This window comes from Leptidea sinapis, chromosome 20 (assembly GCF_905404315.1).
Source record: "Leptidea sinapis chromosome 20, ilLepSina1.1, whole genome shotgun sequence".
NCBI lineage: Eukaryota > Metazoa > Arthropoda > Insecta > Lepidoptera > Pieridae > Leptidea > Leptidea sinapis.
The window spans coordinates 2,015,124-2,032,095 of record NC_066284.1 but is presented as its reverse complement, the minus strand read 5'-3'; the positions used below and the strand labels follow the sequence as shown (position 1 = coordinate 2,032,095).

The window sequence follows — 16,972 nt, the reverse complement described above, 5'->3', positions numbered from 1 at the left end:
AAAATTTAACCAAAAATGGATATACATTATCCCTTTTCATCATCTGACACCATTTTTCTCGTACTTTCGCATCGCGTTAAAAACGAAAAAATACTTTATCGGGTGTGCTAATTAGCACAATTCTAATGCTAATGCCAATATAATTATATTGATTTTCACTCCAGTACCATACAATACTTGTTAGAATGTTTTTTTAACTTCCTCCATGATTAAAAGAAAACTGAAATGCTACCATAAACTAATAAGTTATAGCAACAAGCAATGATGTCATCGAAAGAGCGCGCTAAATGGTGGCGTTTCAACGGCTTAAATTAATTAAATGTTTAAAATGATTTGATTATTTCCAATCTTCTTTATATTTTTTTCTATGTCATAAAGATGTAGATTACATCCGTTCGTATTTTTTTTTGTAGGCTCTACAATCGTTGCTAAGCATAGAAGAGACGACAGATCGGCTGATATCTATACTCTGTGAAGCGGCCACTATCAAGGAGCCTGTCACTTATAAAACGGGATTCTGGGGTCGAGCACAGGTAAATACAATTATTTTAATTCTACATTTATATTATACTAGCTGACCCGGCGAACATTGTCCCGCGATAGAGGCAATAAATGAGCAGATTTTGGATTTAATTAATTTCAATATTTTAATAGGATAATAAATATAAGGAAATAAAAAAATCGTGTTCGTTAATGATTCTTTCTTGGCTGTGTATTTTTGTGCTAGGGTTGCACTCTTCAGTGATGCACCTTGTGATAGACGAAATTTACCGTTTTATTATCATGCGCAAAAGCAAATAACACAGATGGTCTACCATCCCGTGAACATGCCACTTATAATTAATTGAACATGGGAAATGGATTCTAGATTCAGACCACAAACTTTCAAGGCCTGACCATTCAGCCCAATGGCTTAAGATTTTAACGGTCAGGGCGAATGCGAGACGGATCGGAAAGAAAAGATTTACGGGCTAACTCGCATGCTCGAAATGTTCATGAAGTTGTGGCTGCAGATCTTGAAGAATTGCTATTATCATTGCTGCATTGATCATTATATTATATACACAATATATAATTAATATTAATTCATCATAATACCATATTATATCTGTTCCTAAACATACTTCGGGCTACTTGCATGATTCTTTAATTTTTGGTATTCAGTACTTTTAATCTGCCCTCTTTTAATCCGACCCCTATAGGGGTTAGGTTAGGGGTAGAATACGTAAAATCCACATTTTACGTATTCTGATTGATGAATTGAAGTGTGGAAATAATTCCTTTTTTATCATCAGCTGCCTTCCAAAGTTTAGTCCTTATCAGCAACAGAGTCCATTGGTTCAATAATAGAGAATGTATTTTTTTTTGGAAAAATCATTCAGTTCGATTGCTGTCAAAAGTTTAAGAAAATTAAAAATAATATGCAGTTATTGTTTTCTCACACAGTCTCGTAGTTTCCGATTTGGTGTTCACCGCCATTCTCAGAAAACCACCTGTATAGAAGATATATTTATTTAAAGGTGCTCCAACAACTATCGCAAAATGGATTAGCCTCGAATATCTATGTTAGTATAATATCTGACAACGGACCCTTGCTTGGATTTTTAAGAATGTACAAAACTTGAACAAAAAAAACTATTAGGACACCTGGATTCGAACTTCTTCTTCGGTTCTGCTTTCCGGATTACCCAATGTTCCATCTGAGCTATAGTGGCGAAATTTACCGTTGTATTCTAATGTTATGGAATTAAAGAATTTGTAGCTTTTCTCATTAAAACACGGACAAGACTACATTTTTTTTTAAATTGAAACTTAGTTAGATTGATTTCTCACCCCCGAAACTACCTGTATACTAAATTTCATTAAAATCGTTGGAGCCGTTTCTGAGATTCAGAATATATATACACAAAGTTCATACAAATTAATCTAGACGTACTAATGTTCTATGGTGAAAGTTTCATCAAAATCGGGATCAGATTTTTTTTTTATTAATATTAAGTTATATATTATTTATCATTATTATTTAGTTTATTATTTGTTAAGTGTTTCTTGTCCGCCGATGATCAAGTCATCATCGGTTGATGAGTTGCAATAAATGATGGTCTGCTTGAACGGGGGCTTTAAAGCGAGAGGTTTGAAAGTCAATGCAAGAAAGACGAAAGTGATGGTATTTGAGAAGGAAGAAAGGTCGACTGAGTGTAATATTAGATACGATTGAAGATGAAAGGGTAGATCAAGTTACATAATTCGTATATTTGGGATTCTTATATCCTAACTATAATACAAAAATTGGTCGTTTATAGATATAAGATGATATGTTATGTGTCCAGGTGGTGCAGCACGCCATGCGGCTGTGCGTGGTGTGGGCTCGGGGCGGGGCTTGTGGCGCGGCGCGGGGCGGGTCGCTGGCCTGGGCCCTGCGGAAGGCCGCGCCGCGCCTGCTGCTGGACGACGCCGACCCGGCGGTCAGTACCGATGACGATACAGATTACGGCCATTACTGAAATAAAATAATGAATGAAGCCACAACCTGAGAGTTGAACAAAGCATACAAGATTTATAACGATACGTCACTCGAACGGTTGGCTCAGTTGGTTAGAGCACCGGCACGGAACGCCGGAGGTCGTGGGTTCGAGTCCCGCATTGTTCTTAAAATTTTGATTTTCAAATTGTATTTTGAGAATGATGATGGCTGTCAAAATATATTCTGTCACCTGTTGACACCATGCCCACAATGTGACACTCGTTGCGGCAGGTCCGTCGCGAGGCGGGGTCGGCGCTGTACCGGCTGTGCGCGGGCGGCCAGGTGTCGGTGTTAGCGCCGATGCTGCACCTGCTGCTGCAGCACCTGCCGCGCGCCGCCGACATGCGGCCGCACGCGCTGCCTCTCCATCATCACGAGGTCCTCACACCACATCCAACACCTCCATACATATAATCTATCCCTTTTTCCACTCGTATAAATTTTAAGTTTTTTACAGTGGGAGGCTCCTTTGCACCGGATGCCGGCTAAATTATGGGTACCACAACGGCGCTCCTTTCTGCCGTGAAGCAGTAATGTATAAATATTACTGTGTTTCGGTCAGAAAGGCGCCGTAGCTAGTGAAATTACTAAACAAATGAGACTTGACATCTTACGTCTCACGGTGACGAGCGCAATTGTAGTGCCGCTCAGAATTTTTGGGTTTTCCACTCATATTGAGAGGCACTGCATGGTAATGGGCATGGCGTATCAATTACCATCAGCTAAACGTCCTGCTCGTCTCGTCCCTTATTTTCATAAATAAAAGAATAGACCCTACTTCTTAGACATCCAAAACGAGTTGAATGATTCTAATAAAATATCAGTAATATTTATTCATTATTATTTATTTATGTAGAGAAAACAGTATTATATTAATAAATAGTAACAAAACTTAAAAATAACACTTTCAAGAGTAAGGTTTCCAAAACGTATGCAATACTTTTAGTTATAAGGTAACGATATAAACAACATACAAATCAAAAAACTTGTTATTAACATACCTACACAATACTACAATAGTATATTGTGCGACAAGTTTCAAGCGAGTGACCGTTCAACTTCGCTTTCGTGCACAATCGACAACGTGGCACGAGTTGCACATACTATTTTGTATTACAAATTCGACGAATTATGTATTATTTCCGACTCCATATTCTTTTTTAAACTTTTGTAACTTAAATTATAATTTTATTTATTAAATTAAACTCTCAGACGCGTCAACCTCAATTTAGTTTTAATAATAAACTTTTCGCACTCAATGCACGCACGTAATTTTAAAATGGTTAAACGGCTCTCTTCAACCGCATCAGCGAGCGCCAAGATACTACTGTTTTCCCGCATGAGTAATACAAACTCCTATTATACAATACTAAATTGTGTTTTTTATTTATTTATAATTAATTGGAGATATTAGTTGCGGTTTTTCCAAATAGTGAAAAAATCTACAGATATGAATTACTCAATGGGGTAATTAGGAGTAAGGCGTATTTATTGTAACAAATACAAATCACAACTATTCATAAATACTGAATAACAACTGTTATTCAATATATTATTATATTACAGATACATCTGTTAAGAAATAACATTCACATTACACAATACTCAATGACGACGATGAATCTGCATTGTACACTACTACTAATGAAAAGATCGCAAAAAAAAATGCTGGGAGAGTTTCTTGCGCCGCTTCTTCTCTCTCAGAGCGCCATTTGTTTCCGAAGCGGTAATAGTATCTAGTAGTTATTAGAAATGACATCAAAAAGAATTCTTAAGGAATCAATTTTGAGAAAATAAATGCCTTTTATGCCTTTACTACTCAATAACAAGTAACAACGGTTCGTGTTGTCTGCTATAGCTTATTCGTGTGTATTAATCTGTCTCGCTTACAATCGGTAGATTGAGTCTTGCTTAAACGAGAAGCACCTGGTTTAATTATTACCCGAAACTACAAATTGTAGTCTCACAAGAAAATCATACTTGAAAGTGACTATTTCTTGTCGTATTATCTGTTCGTACCTTTCAACTTTTTCTCAATATTCCATCTAATTAACATTATCACGTAGGTCTGTATATTACTTTAGAAAGTTTAAGTATTACTTCATCTAGTAGGTATGCAGGCAGTAATACAAAAAGATCAAATATTAAATTGCCTAGAGCATGACCTTGCGATTACACAGTTATCGATTGTTGACATCTGTTAACTGTTACTAGAAGAAATATTGTAGTAAATAATTTTCACCACTAATTACTATTATATTATGTTTTTAAACTTTATCCTTGCGGAACTTTAACATTGTAATTATTATGATGTGTACTCACCATACATATTTTATTAATTTGGTGCCGATATTTCGATCCAATTGCATGAATCGTGGTCGCGGCGGAACTGCGGTGGCGGCGGAAAACACTTGACACATTGACACTTGACACTTATAGTACATCAATATGTCCACGTGGCGCCTAATTCGTTTTGGTCGTTGATTCCCTAATTCACGACACACCCTACTGAAGACCCGAAAGTATGGACGTAATTGTTAAGTGTGACCAGGCGATTATTCCGTAACTATTACAGACATTAAAAAACTTTAAACTGATATCGAACGCACGATACCTAATGAGTAAAATAACTTTTAAAAACAAACGAGATGTTTAATATTATATAAATTTTTAATATTAAACACTCCAATATATTTAGAGTGAGATTAGTCTACTTCAACTTTCGTGTAATAATATCAGCTGTAGTATATCTTCTTCGCGTGCCTCTCCGACAAGCGAAGGTTGGCGGCCAGCTTTGTAGTTTTTTTTGTCCTTCGCGAGGTGAAATAGTTCTGCCGCACTCGCGATGCCAGTCCACTCTCGGATGTTGCGCAGCCAAGACTTTTCTGCGCCCTACGCCTCTTCTTCCGGCAACTTTTCCCATCATGATGAGATGTAGGAGTTCCTACCTCTCGTGCCTAAGCACGTGCCCCAAATATGCGACTTTCCTCATCTTGATAGTTTGCATGAGTTTGCGTTTTTGATACGTCTATATGCCCACATTTCAAAAACTTCTATACGTTTCCTGAGGTCTTCTTTAATAGTCCACGCCTCACGTCCGTATAGAAAGTATTGGCCAGATGTAACAGTGCAGTAAAAGAGTGCGCAAGGAAATTAAGACCACGGTTGCACATTGCTGTATTTATATACTACTTTATTTATAACATTTTTGGTACATATAATACTACCTCGTAGGGTTAAAACTTTTTAAATGGTGAAACATAGTATTAAAACATTTTTATCTATATAGGCTGTGCATCACCATACGGAAGAAGGTAAAGAGCCGTACGGACCGGCCTGTCGGGACTATTTCTGGCTCGTCTGCCGGCTTATCGATGGGCTACCTGAAGACTACTTCAAAGGTAACATTTTGCAGATGTGCTGATCTAAACGTGAGAGATACATAACTGAAAATTCAAAAAACACGACGGGGTGATTTTTGACCCAACTTGTCCTCTGAGTCAGGTTGCCACCACTGAGCATGGAAATCTTCAGGTCAAATTAGGGTATAGGAATGTGCTTTACCAAGTGTTTTCAGCTCGCGTTATCTATGTAGCAGCTTTTGTAAGCACACCGTTGAACATACGCAGATACCATGCATAGCGCTCAGCTCTGGCATCTTGTTTGTGCCTGCATTAGTTGTGTGGGTTGAGGCATATGAGGCATCTAATACATCCAGAGGTGTATCATTGCCACCATAGGAGCCTGGTTCGAGGACTGCACCCGTGTCTGTCGAGGTTGGGCCCCTCTATGTCTACCTCTCCTAAGATACATACTAAAGAGGGTAAATGTTATACATTTTTATAATAAAGTCCCAGTCGCTCTTCAGGCACAATCTGTAAATAAATTTCAATGTTTTATTAAACATGGTTCTGTTGTATATATTACTACTCCACAGCTGAACATAGAAGTGATCGGACTGCGTGAGACTAGATTATGATTACTTTATAGCAATAACAATGACAGTAGAATATTGTGAATTTTATTAAAAATAACGCAAAAAAATAATGCTGGGAGAGTTTCTTGCGCCGGTTCTTCTCTCTTAGAGTGCCATTTATTTCCGAATAGACACACTACCAGTGTTAGAAATGACATGAAAAAGAATTCTGAAGGATTCAATTATGAGAAAATAAATGTCTTTTATGCCTTTTACGTATTTGTTAGTTTTTAGTATTTAGAAAAAAACGAGACACTATTGCCTCTTTTTTTAAAAACACTACTTAAATAATTGAGTAGTGTCTTTTTGTAGCTGTATTTTCACATTGGGTTTCTGCGTAAATCTTACATTTCATGATTGTAGGTTCATATTTAAAACTCGTGTCAATCAAAGAAAATACTGTATTGAGTCTATTCACGGGAATGGTGTGCGATTATAATATTGTAACATAAGTATCACTCGTGAAGCGTGGCGTTCCTTATTGACGAAGTGAGGAACTTCTACTAAGGAAACTAATCGGACATACTATATTGCAGAAGGTGCATTGACAGAGGATAGCGGTGCGCCTGACCTCAACGAACTGTGCGAACAGCTGAGTACTTCTCTCGAGAAGCGTGAGATCATAGAGAAGAGAGGCGAGCCGTGCGTACCCGATGACGGCCTCTATGGTCAGCTCAGCCTGCTGACGCACCTGCTCAAACATCCACTGCCGTTCAAGACGTCGGAGCAGGGCACAAGGTGCTTGGAAGCGGTGAGTGTGTGTCGATAGTGTGCGTATGGTTCTTTAAGGTTATTAGGTACCTGACGTTTAACCATCAGGAACCCTATTGCTAAGGAATTGTCCACATGTAACGAGCGACGACTTAAGCTATCTATGGAACGAAAGAGAAAGCGTGTTGCGAGCCGAGTGAAAGAGAAGTGAGACTTTGTTGGCTTTCGTTCGTCGCCTTTCTTTGTATGTTGAAGATACTTTAGTCTAGCATAAAAGACCGCAGACGAAATCGAGTTAGAGACGAAAAGAGTGCTCAGAAGATCGGCTTTCTCTTTTGTCGTGTGGGCCAGGGTGTCATTCTACATGTACAGCGGCGGCATGGACGGCTGATTGAAGTTATCAAGAGCAGCTTTCGACAACGACCAGAATTTGCATGTTCCAGTTGGGTAACTAGAAAGCTGCTCGCGGATGTCGCACGGGTGGTTTTCCCAAAAAAAAATACTGCTGCAAGTCTTTCTCAATAGCATAGTATCTTAATGACCTGACAGCCTATAACAAGATTATATATGATATAGTCCAAAATTGAGGTTATATTTTATATAGCAGCCCAAAAAATAATACTGAAAGAGTTTGTTGCGTCGTTTTGCGCTTTAAAGACATCAAAGAAAACTTTTGGCGTATTTATTTCAGGTGTTCGGATTTCTATTTTACGTGCCGAATCCAAACCAACGCAACCTGCCCAAGTGCAAGTCGCAGAAATCTCGCGCGGCCGCGTATGATCTTCTCATCGAGCTCGTTCGCGGAGCGCCCGATAATTACATGATACTCTACGATAAGCTCATGGAACACCATAAACCAGGTAACATTATTGATTACAATTTCGTATTTGCTGTTATCTATACTCAGATGTGTTGTCTCTGTTTCTGAATCTATATGATTTGATGACCTCTTTCAGTTAAGGATATGAGTTATCTAAGTTTCGCTAGGATTTGTTAGTTTATGCATGAAGAATGCACCTGGAATCAGTTTCGGTTTCACAGAAATTTACGGTCGTTTAGTCAGAGGTTCAGTGAGGGATGATTCTTCACTGGAGTACGCGTATAATTACTAACTCTTAAATATTTGGCGTTGCGGGAAATGCATTCTGCATGTAGATTAACAAATCATAGCGGAATTAATACATAAAATAACTTCATAACTCTTTAATTAATCATGGATTTTCTCAGAAGAATGTCTAATTCAATATTCCTTATTACTTGAAAGCATTTGTAATTAAACAAATTAAAACATTTGTAATTTGTTTTTTTATTGAACAATCAATGTATAACCCACTTACTACTATTAATTTTTTTTCATACTTACTTTTTTTTCTATCCTTAAATTCTGTCACCCCCTGTCAATTAGGTAGATGTACCACAACTCTTGTGTGTTGCCAGTTATGACTTACGGTACACATACATGGTCGTTCAGAGGGCAATGGAGAGGGCTATGCTTGGAGTTTCCCTGGGAGATCGAATTAGAAATGAGGAGATCCGTAGGAGAACCAAAGTTACCAACATAGCCCAAATTTATGCGAAACAGAAGTGGCAGTGGGCAGGGCACATACATACCGTTCGACGGACAGATGGCCGTTGGGGCAGTTAATTCCTCGAATGGCGACCACGTATCGGAAGACGCAGTGTTAGTAGGACTCATAAGATGGACCGATGAATTGGTGAAGATCGCCGGAATACGTCGGATGAGGGTAGAGCAGGACCGATAATCGTGCAGATCTGTGGGGGAGGCCTTTGTCCAGCAGTGGACGTCTTTCGGCTGGTATGATGATGATAACCACAACCCTTGCGCTAAAACATTAACTCAAGAAAACGGCTTTGTGAAATTAAAGAAAATACTCTTTTTTTTGTCGTACGGTACTTCTACCGTACAATGAAGTTCGTCCGGTTGACTCGGAGCGACTCAAACACTCGCCGGGCTCCGTTGTAATCTTTACTTAACTGGGTGTAGCGGGCGACAGCGTGTACCCGTGGGACTACTGGCCGGCCGAGGAGTCCCGCTCGGAGTGCGGCCACGTGGGGCTCACCAACCTGGGCGCCACGTGCTACATGGCGTCGTGCATGCAGCACCTGTACATGATGCCTCGCGCGCGGGCCGCCGTGCTGCGCGCGCAGCCCGCCCGCTCGCGGCACGCGCCCGTCTTGAGGGAGATGCAGCGCATGTTTGCCTACCTCACGGTACGTGCCGTCGGGGGACATTTTAAAGCTGTTTTACATTTTATTTAGATTTTTTTAGCTTTTGCTTCTTTTTCATGATCGGTAAGTGCCTCCGCGCCGTGATTTGCCATAGATCGGCGCCATTTTGGCGCGTGCGCAGCGTTTATTTTAGCGCATTCATTTTACGTGTATTAATAGATTGCTTATAATTAGGATGATATGAGAGAATATATATTAAAACTATTGAAACAAACCATAAGAGTACGCAGAATAAACTATCTTACAAACATAATGAGAGTCAGAACTTGGTCAGGACTTAGTGTGTCGAACGGCACTTCCGATTTTGGTGTATATGACAGATCGATTTTGAAAGGTTAAACATTTTATGGTAATATAAGAAAAAAGTTACTATTTTTGGTATATGCATAGTCAAAGTGGGAATCAAAAAAAAATTAGGTCCATGAACGACACGTGCTATTTAACATTATGATATTATAAGTTGAGATGAGCTGTCAACAGTCAAAAAATAATAAACAGCGTATCCAAAAAAAAAAAAATTAATTGTTTCGTTAAAACAGGAGAGTGAACGGAAAGCTTACAACCCGCGCAGCTTCTGCAAAGTTTATCAGATGGATCACCAGCCGCTGAACACTGGCGAACAGAAAGACATGGCGGAGTTCTTTATCGACCTGGTCTCCAAAATCGAGGAGATGACACCTGAGCTAAAGAATCTGGTCAAAACTCTGTTCTGTGGCGTTCTTAGCAACAACGTTGTTTCGTTGGTAAGTATCATTGTAAAGTTACTTGAGCACATAACATCAACTATCAATACTGAAAGTGTCAAGTAAGTAATCCCACTTATTACAGCACGAACATTACCGGTAAGTGGGAGGCAAGAAGATTGTGAGAAGCTTTCTCAATGTAAAAGTAAAGAGTAATTGTGTTGATCTGTTGCACCGCCTTGCAGAGTTTTACTCACATTTAAAATGATGGTGCAAATCATAAATAATTGTTTAAATGGTTGCAACCATTTTATCATCAAAGCTCTACTTCCGAAATGGTGGTAATTAGTTAGACCAAGGCCAAATGTCCTGATTTGATCTAAACTAAAAAAATATATTTTTGTTCGATTCTACTAGATTTGAAACAAAACAGTATTATACTACAGCTTACTTTCATGTTATACCTGAGAATTAAAAATGACTAAGTTTAAAGCAATGTAGCAGAGCTTGATTGTATGAATGACTAAATTGATGACTTCAAATGAATTGGAATTGAGTCTTAACAATGAAATAGAAAATCTTATTTGACCTTCCTCATAAATGTAATTAAAGTGGTTTGATCATATTAATTAAAGTTGAACAAGTCAAAGATGCGTCACTCGGACGGTAGGCTCAGTTGGTAAGAGCGCCCCAGAGGTAACAAATTTAATTTGTATAATCAATCCCAGAAGTGAGGGATATCACTTTAAAATAACAAATTGTGATGTGAGTTGTTTGCACGCGGTCAGGACTGCGGGCACGTGTCTCGCACGCTGGAGGAGTTCTACACGGTGCGGTGCCAGGTGGCGGACATGCGCAACCTGCACCAGAGTCTGGACGAGGTCACCGTCAAGGACACGTTGGAGGGCGACAACTGCTACACGTGCTCGCACTGCTCCAACAAAGTGCGCGCCGAGAAACGGTAACATTCATATAAATAGAAAATACTTTTCACCCTCCTCGTCGTTCTTGTAGTGTTATATTGTGGATTAACAAAAAATTCACTGTATATAAAAATCAATTAAATCGTTAACAAGGACGCAAAGATACATAACGGAAAATGGGAGTAAGAGACGAACATATTATATGCAGTATAATACTTTTATTGGTAATATTGAGGGTATTCGTAAATTATTTATTGTAATGTTGTCATAATATGTCTTAGTACCTAAATGCTTAAGCTTTTTTTTACATAATTCATATTAGTATGTAGTTTTAAGTTGTTTTCTTTTTCTTTCATATTTTAATTTGAAATAATATTGTTTATTTCAATGACCTTTAGTACGTTCTACAATTTAATAAATTCAATATTTGTTATAAAATTTTATGTTGTAGACTTGTGCTGTATGTATCGAAAACTTTACTATTAAAGGATAGCTGAAACCCTGACGACACCTCTTCTCATTTTACTTTAAATAAGGCACTTGCCCGTTTGCTCATCCTAACATAAAGAATTTAGTGCGATGAACCTAAAAAAAAAGGATTTGTCTGTCTGTTACTTTTTCACGGGTAATCTACAATTTTGATATACATGTGAATATTTACATTCGAAACAATGAAAATATTATGATCTTAAAAATAGTTCTGACGGCCGAGTGTATTTATTATATTTTCGCATGTACCATCAACAAAATTGATTCATGACCCACTTTGCTGATAATTCTTTTAAAAACATTTGGTGGAATGTGTCTATTATAATGATAACAGTTACTTAGAAAATATACAGTCGTGGTCAACTAATTACGGACACTCTGTAGTTAAACCAAATTGTGAATTTATTTTTTATTTTCCAACGAGTCTAAACAAGATTTCATATCCCTTACATTTAAGTAGAATTAGTCATTTATGTGCCCGATTATACAAACTATACCAACGTCCTAAACATTAAAACTCTTTACAGTATAGCTGATAGATTATCACAGTGCTAATTGTTCAAAAATTATGGCTGGTCATTTAATTAGGGACACTGAGATATTCCGTTTTATTTTCAAAATCTGAATCTCAATATTTTTTTATTTCTTCTCCTATTGTTTCGTGGTAGTTTTGGCGCCAATCAAGATTATTAATTTTAAGTTTTGTGAACTATTTTGAAGAAAAATGGGCAAAAATAAAAGTTGCGATACAACACTACGAAAAATCATCATGAAGTTTGTCGAGCGTGGTTGGTCATACCGAGGGATAGCAGAATATTTAAAAAACTATGGGTTGCAATGCAGTGCAACATTTCAGGCGCAACAACACAGCTTTAAATGTGCCCAGAAAAAAGCATCGAGAAAAACAAATCCGCAACAAGATAGAAAGATAACCAGGTTAGCTAAGAAAGATCCATTTTTAGGCTCTTTTTTAACTAAACACGAAGTCTTTAGGGCGGACGAAAGAGCCGCTGTTACAGCGGGGACCGTTAGACGACGTCTGATAGAAGCAGGGTTGTTCGAAGGAGTGGCTCGCAAAGTACCGTTGTTGAAGAAAGAACATTGAAATGCATGTTTGACGTTTGCACGTAAATATTTACATTGGACCTATGCCCAATGGCAACATGTATTATTCTATGACGAGGCCAAGGTTAATTTGATTTCTTCAAATGGAAGGAAATACGTACGGCGTCCTGTAAAAGCGGAAATGAATCCAAGATTCACAAAAAAGCAGGTGAAACATGGCGGTGGAAACATTAAAATGTGGGGTTCATTTTCTGGACGTGAGTGGGACCTGTGAGGAAAGTTCAGTGTAATTTAGACCAACATCAATACAAGGAAATATTAGAGGAAACTATGCTTCCCTACGCTGAGGAATATCTCCCTATTATATGGACGTTTTAGCATGATAATGACCCGAAACATACCGCCCGTTCAGTCAAGTCGTTTCATAACAGTCAGTCGGTATGAGTGCTAGATTGGCCAGCAAATAGCCCGGACCTCAACCCAATCGAGCACCTTTGACACGAAATCGAGAAAAAAGTTGCCACTTAAGTTACGCAGGCCCAACACGGCTAAACCTGCATACGTTGCCACCCCGTACCTCGACGTAGTGCTGTTCGAGCACCCATTGTCTTATAGATTTCTTTAGTGTAATTATAATATTGATTAATCAGTCTTGTTCCAATTTTAAAGTGAGTAACATAAAATATTGTTAAATAAAGTGCTTTTTAAAAACTTAATTCCCGACGCCCGATACATAACTCTTATCGTACCATATTTTTAGATGAACTTAATGAAGCTCTTTGTGAGGCGTGGGCAAACATTCCTGTCGAAACATGTCAGAAGCTGATAATGTCTATGCCACACCGGTGTCTAGCGATAATAACTAACAAAGGTTTTGCTACTGGGTACTGAATTTTACACGTAATAAAATGGAGTTGTTAAATTAAAATACTGGAGATTACTAGTTTTGTTTAACTCTATTTTTCATTTTACTTTAATGTCCTTAATTAAATGTGCAGCTACAGAATTATACCTTAAATTGAATACATGGTTAACCTTGGATATTAACCACTTTTTTCAATTCATTTAATCTTTTATTTACAGCCATTTATTGCATAATAGTTGGACCAAACTATGCAAATAATAGTTACTGAGAAATCAATAGGATTTTATATTTATATGTACATAACCGGTTATTTCTCTTCACTATCTTGAATGTCCATTAGTTGACCACGACTGTATGTTTAAGCGAATATAGACTTAGCGATTATGACTGTTGGAAAATGACCTTAAGGTGGGTCACGATTCAATTTGGCGATAGTACATAACATAATATTTCAATTTCAGAGCGTGTTTCAAGAAGTTGCCGCGAATCTTGTGTTTCAACACGATGCGATACACGTTCAACATGCTCACAATGCTCAAGGAGAAGGTGAACACTCACTTCTCGTTCCCGATGCGGCTGGACATGTCCGGATACGTCGAGAAGCATCTCATGCCTGCGCACTATCAAGGTAGCTATACGCCCTCCCGCACTGATAAAAACCTCTAATTCGCTGTTTCTTCTCTCTCAGAACGCCATATGTTTCCGAAGTGGTGGATGCGCTTTAATTGACATCAAAATGAATTCTTAAGTTTTAATTTTAATTCACTTGTCAAAGTATTTGTGCTCAGTGAGTCCTAGTATAATGTCTGGTATTTTACTGTAAAACTGTCTTTACCCCCTTAACCTTAAGCTAATCTATTACATGGCACGTATAGTTTATTCTTTCTTCTTGAATTGAATGAATTCAAAACACATTTTTTTTGTCACATCGGTATGAGATAATGCTATGGAAGTTATTGAAGTTTATTCTACGTCAAAACGAAGGAAGTACGCAAAATAGACCACAAGAGCTTTGGTGTTCACATCAGTCAACTGTCTAATCTTTTTAATGGCAAAAGCTGCAGAGCTAAATCTATTTGCTAAATTACTGATATGTGGGACCCACTGTAGCTTACTATCTATGGTAATGCCAAGAAAAATAGTCGGATTTATTCCAGACAATACAATACAAAATCCAGAGTTGTGAAATCTTGTTGGCTAATTACATTAACCTCTGTTAACATAGAAAATATAACATAGAACAGAAGGACAAACGCATCATCTTTGATCAAGTAAACCTACATGGAGAACGAGGATTGCACCGGAGCACCATGAAAAATAATTTATTTTTTTGCACTTAATTCTTTTATGCAAACTCTACTCTATCTACCAACTATCCTAACATTTTTTAACATTTACCACATAGTCTTTAACTCCACCTCACTCACTTTTTACACTCTATCTGAAAGTAACTCCACCTTTTTTATAGAGGAGAAGAGGAAATCCGCTGAGTTGAAGAAAGATGGCGACCAAAATAACGATACCGATGAAAGTCCTGATGAAGAATATTACGAGTAAGTTTAAAAATCTAATGCTCGGTCTGTAGACTTTGCACGTGAAGGGAGACTTAACTGTACTATATATTATAAATCAGTAAACTTTTTTAAAAAGTATATCAGTGTGGCAGTTGTTTATAAATAGAATAGAATAGAAAAGAATAACATTAATTGATAACACACAACCACCACCACACAATTATTAAATAACAAACCAGAATGAGTAATAAATTCTTGGAACTAACTAATAAAACAAATAATACCATTTATTACTAAAAACGAAAAAGTAGGTACTGTGCGGCAGTGAATGTCACCAAATGGGGCTAACTCAGTAATAAGCTGCAATGGCGTGGCGCCAATGTAGCACTGGTTTTCGTAGCCCCAACATTATTGAGTCCTGGAGTAGCTGCAGCGACTAGTATTTTTTTTTTAATATAGTTATGAATATAATTGAACAGAAATTAAAATCAGTAAAAAAAGGAAGTACTTATAGATATATATTTTTTTAATTTATCTCTAAAAAATTATAAAAATAAAGAAAAGAAAATTAACGTAAGAAGAAAATCTGAATGTATAGTAAATGATGTACAATATTTTTTTGTTAAAATATGCGGACCTTTTTTATTGCAAAGGAGGACAAACGAGCGTACGGGTTGCCTGGTGTTAAGTGATCACCGCCGCCCACTTTCTATTGCAACACCAGAGGAATCACACGAGCGTTGCCGGCCTTTAAGGTTTTGTAGTAGTAGGAAGAAAGTTCTTTGAAAATCGCACTATGGAGGACCGCCACACATCCAGATGGTGGGGAAGATATCCTAATTTGTGGCGTACCTACTTATAATAATTGAACATTGCGTAGGTACGAGTTGATCGGCGTGACGGTACACACGGGCACCGCAGACGGCGGACACTACTACTCCTTCATCCGCGACAGAGAGATCCACCACGACCGGTGGCTGCTCTTCAACGACGCTGAAGTCAAGGTGTTCGATGCCGCGCATCTGGCCGCTGAGTGCTTCGGCGGAGAGATGACGGTGAGACTTTTTTGATACAGTAGAATATCTTCTATAAGACGAACTCCAACTCGAATTTTGTGTTGGCATTGTGAATAAATTGAAATTTTCGTGATGTGGACATAAAATAAATACCTATTAAATTGTTAATTGGGAACGACTTATTTCAAGTTTGGAGGTTTTAGCGTTTAAAGGGAATGTAACGCGACATATATAACTGTTTATATTAGCTTTATGAAGATTTGGACGTGATTCTTACCCGATTCAAGAATTCCGATTTACTTAAAAATTTGATCAAGGACCGATGATGATACAGTATTTTCTTAACTCGAATCTTGAATCCTAATTTCGAGTTCAGGAGGTTTTCGACCTATCGAATTACTGTATAAGTATTTTACCACAGAACACCTCACACTTAAACTCAACTTAAATAAAATTTACTTTTTTATTGAATAGCAATGATATTAATTAAAATGATAGAAAATATATATTTATTTAAAATATACACCGTCATTTTTAAATTGATCAGTTATCATAACTGAACGTTAATGAAAACAAAATCAAAATATTATACCAAAAAAATATAAAAAATCACTCTCCTATACTCCCCGCCACTGCCCCGATTTCTAAATTGGCACACTTTCATTTTAATAATTATTATGTAATTTTAGGCAAGACTTCTGAAAAGTTAAATAATATATTATAATTTTCTATAACGAAAAAACTACTACATAAAAATAAAATAAATACATTATTTTCGATCTCTTAACTATTCTACATGGCCTTATTTTTTGTGTATAATAAATGTGCTACATCTTTGATTACATTCGTCACTAGGGGAAATATTACAATTGAAATCTTTGGTCGTGTATAAATGGATGAAAGTAGACTAACTGCACAAATTTATGCATAGAAATTATACTGAAGTTTGTTGGTAA

At 37.5% G+C, this 16,972-nt stretch overlaps 1 protein-coding gene across 1 annotated transcript in view; it reads left to right on the top strand.

Moving 5' to 3' along the window:
* LOC126970228 (ubiquitin carboxyl-terminal hydrolase puf) overlaps positions 1-16,972 on the top strand; it is an 83,877-nt gene that overhangs the window by 27,870 nt on the left and 39,035 nt on the right. Inside the window, exons 24-35 of the mRNA XM_050815994.1 lie at positions 414-533; positions 2,331-2,465; positions 2,756-2,902; positions 5,814-5,925; positions 7,037-7,251; positions 7,903-8,071; positions 9,217-9,443; positions 10,001-10,204; positions 10,933-11,105; positions 13,948-14,114; positions 14,955-15,039; positions 15,881-16,055. Coding sequence (XP_050671951.1) covers positions 414-533; positions 2,331-2,465; positions 2,756-2,902; positions 5,814-5,925; positions 7,037-7,251; positions 7,903-8,071; positions 9,217-9,443; positions 10,001-10,204; positions 10,933-11,105; positions 13,948-14,114; positions 14,955-15,039; positions 15,881-16,055 — 1,929 coding nt within the window. The remainder of the gene's footprint in view (positions 1-413; positions 534-2,330; positions 2,466-2,755; positions 2,903-5,813; positions 5,926-7,036; positions 7,252-7,902; positions 8,072-9,216; positions 9,444-10,000; positions 10,205-10,932; positions 11,106-13,947; positions 14,115-14,954; positions 15,040-15,880; positions 16,056-16,972) is intronic.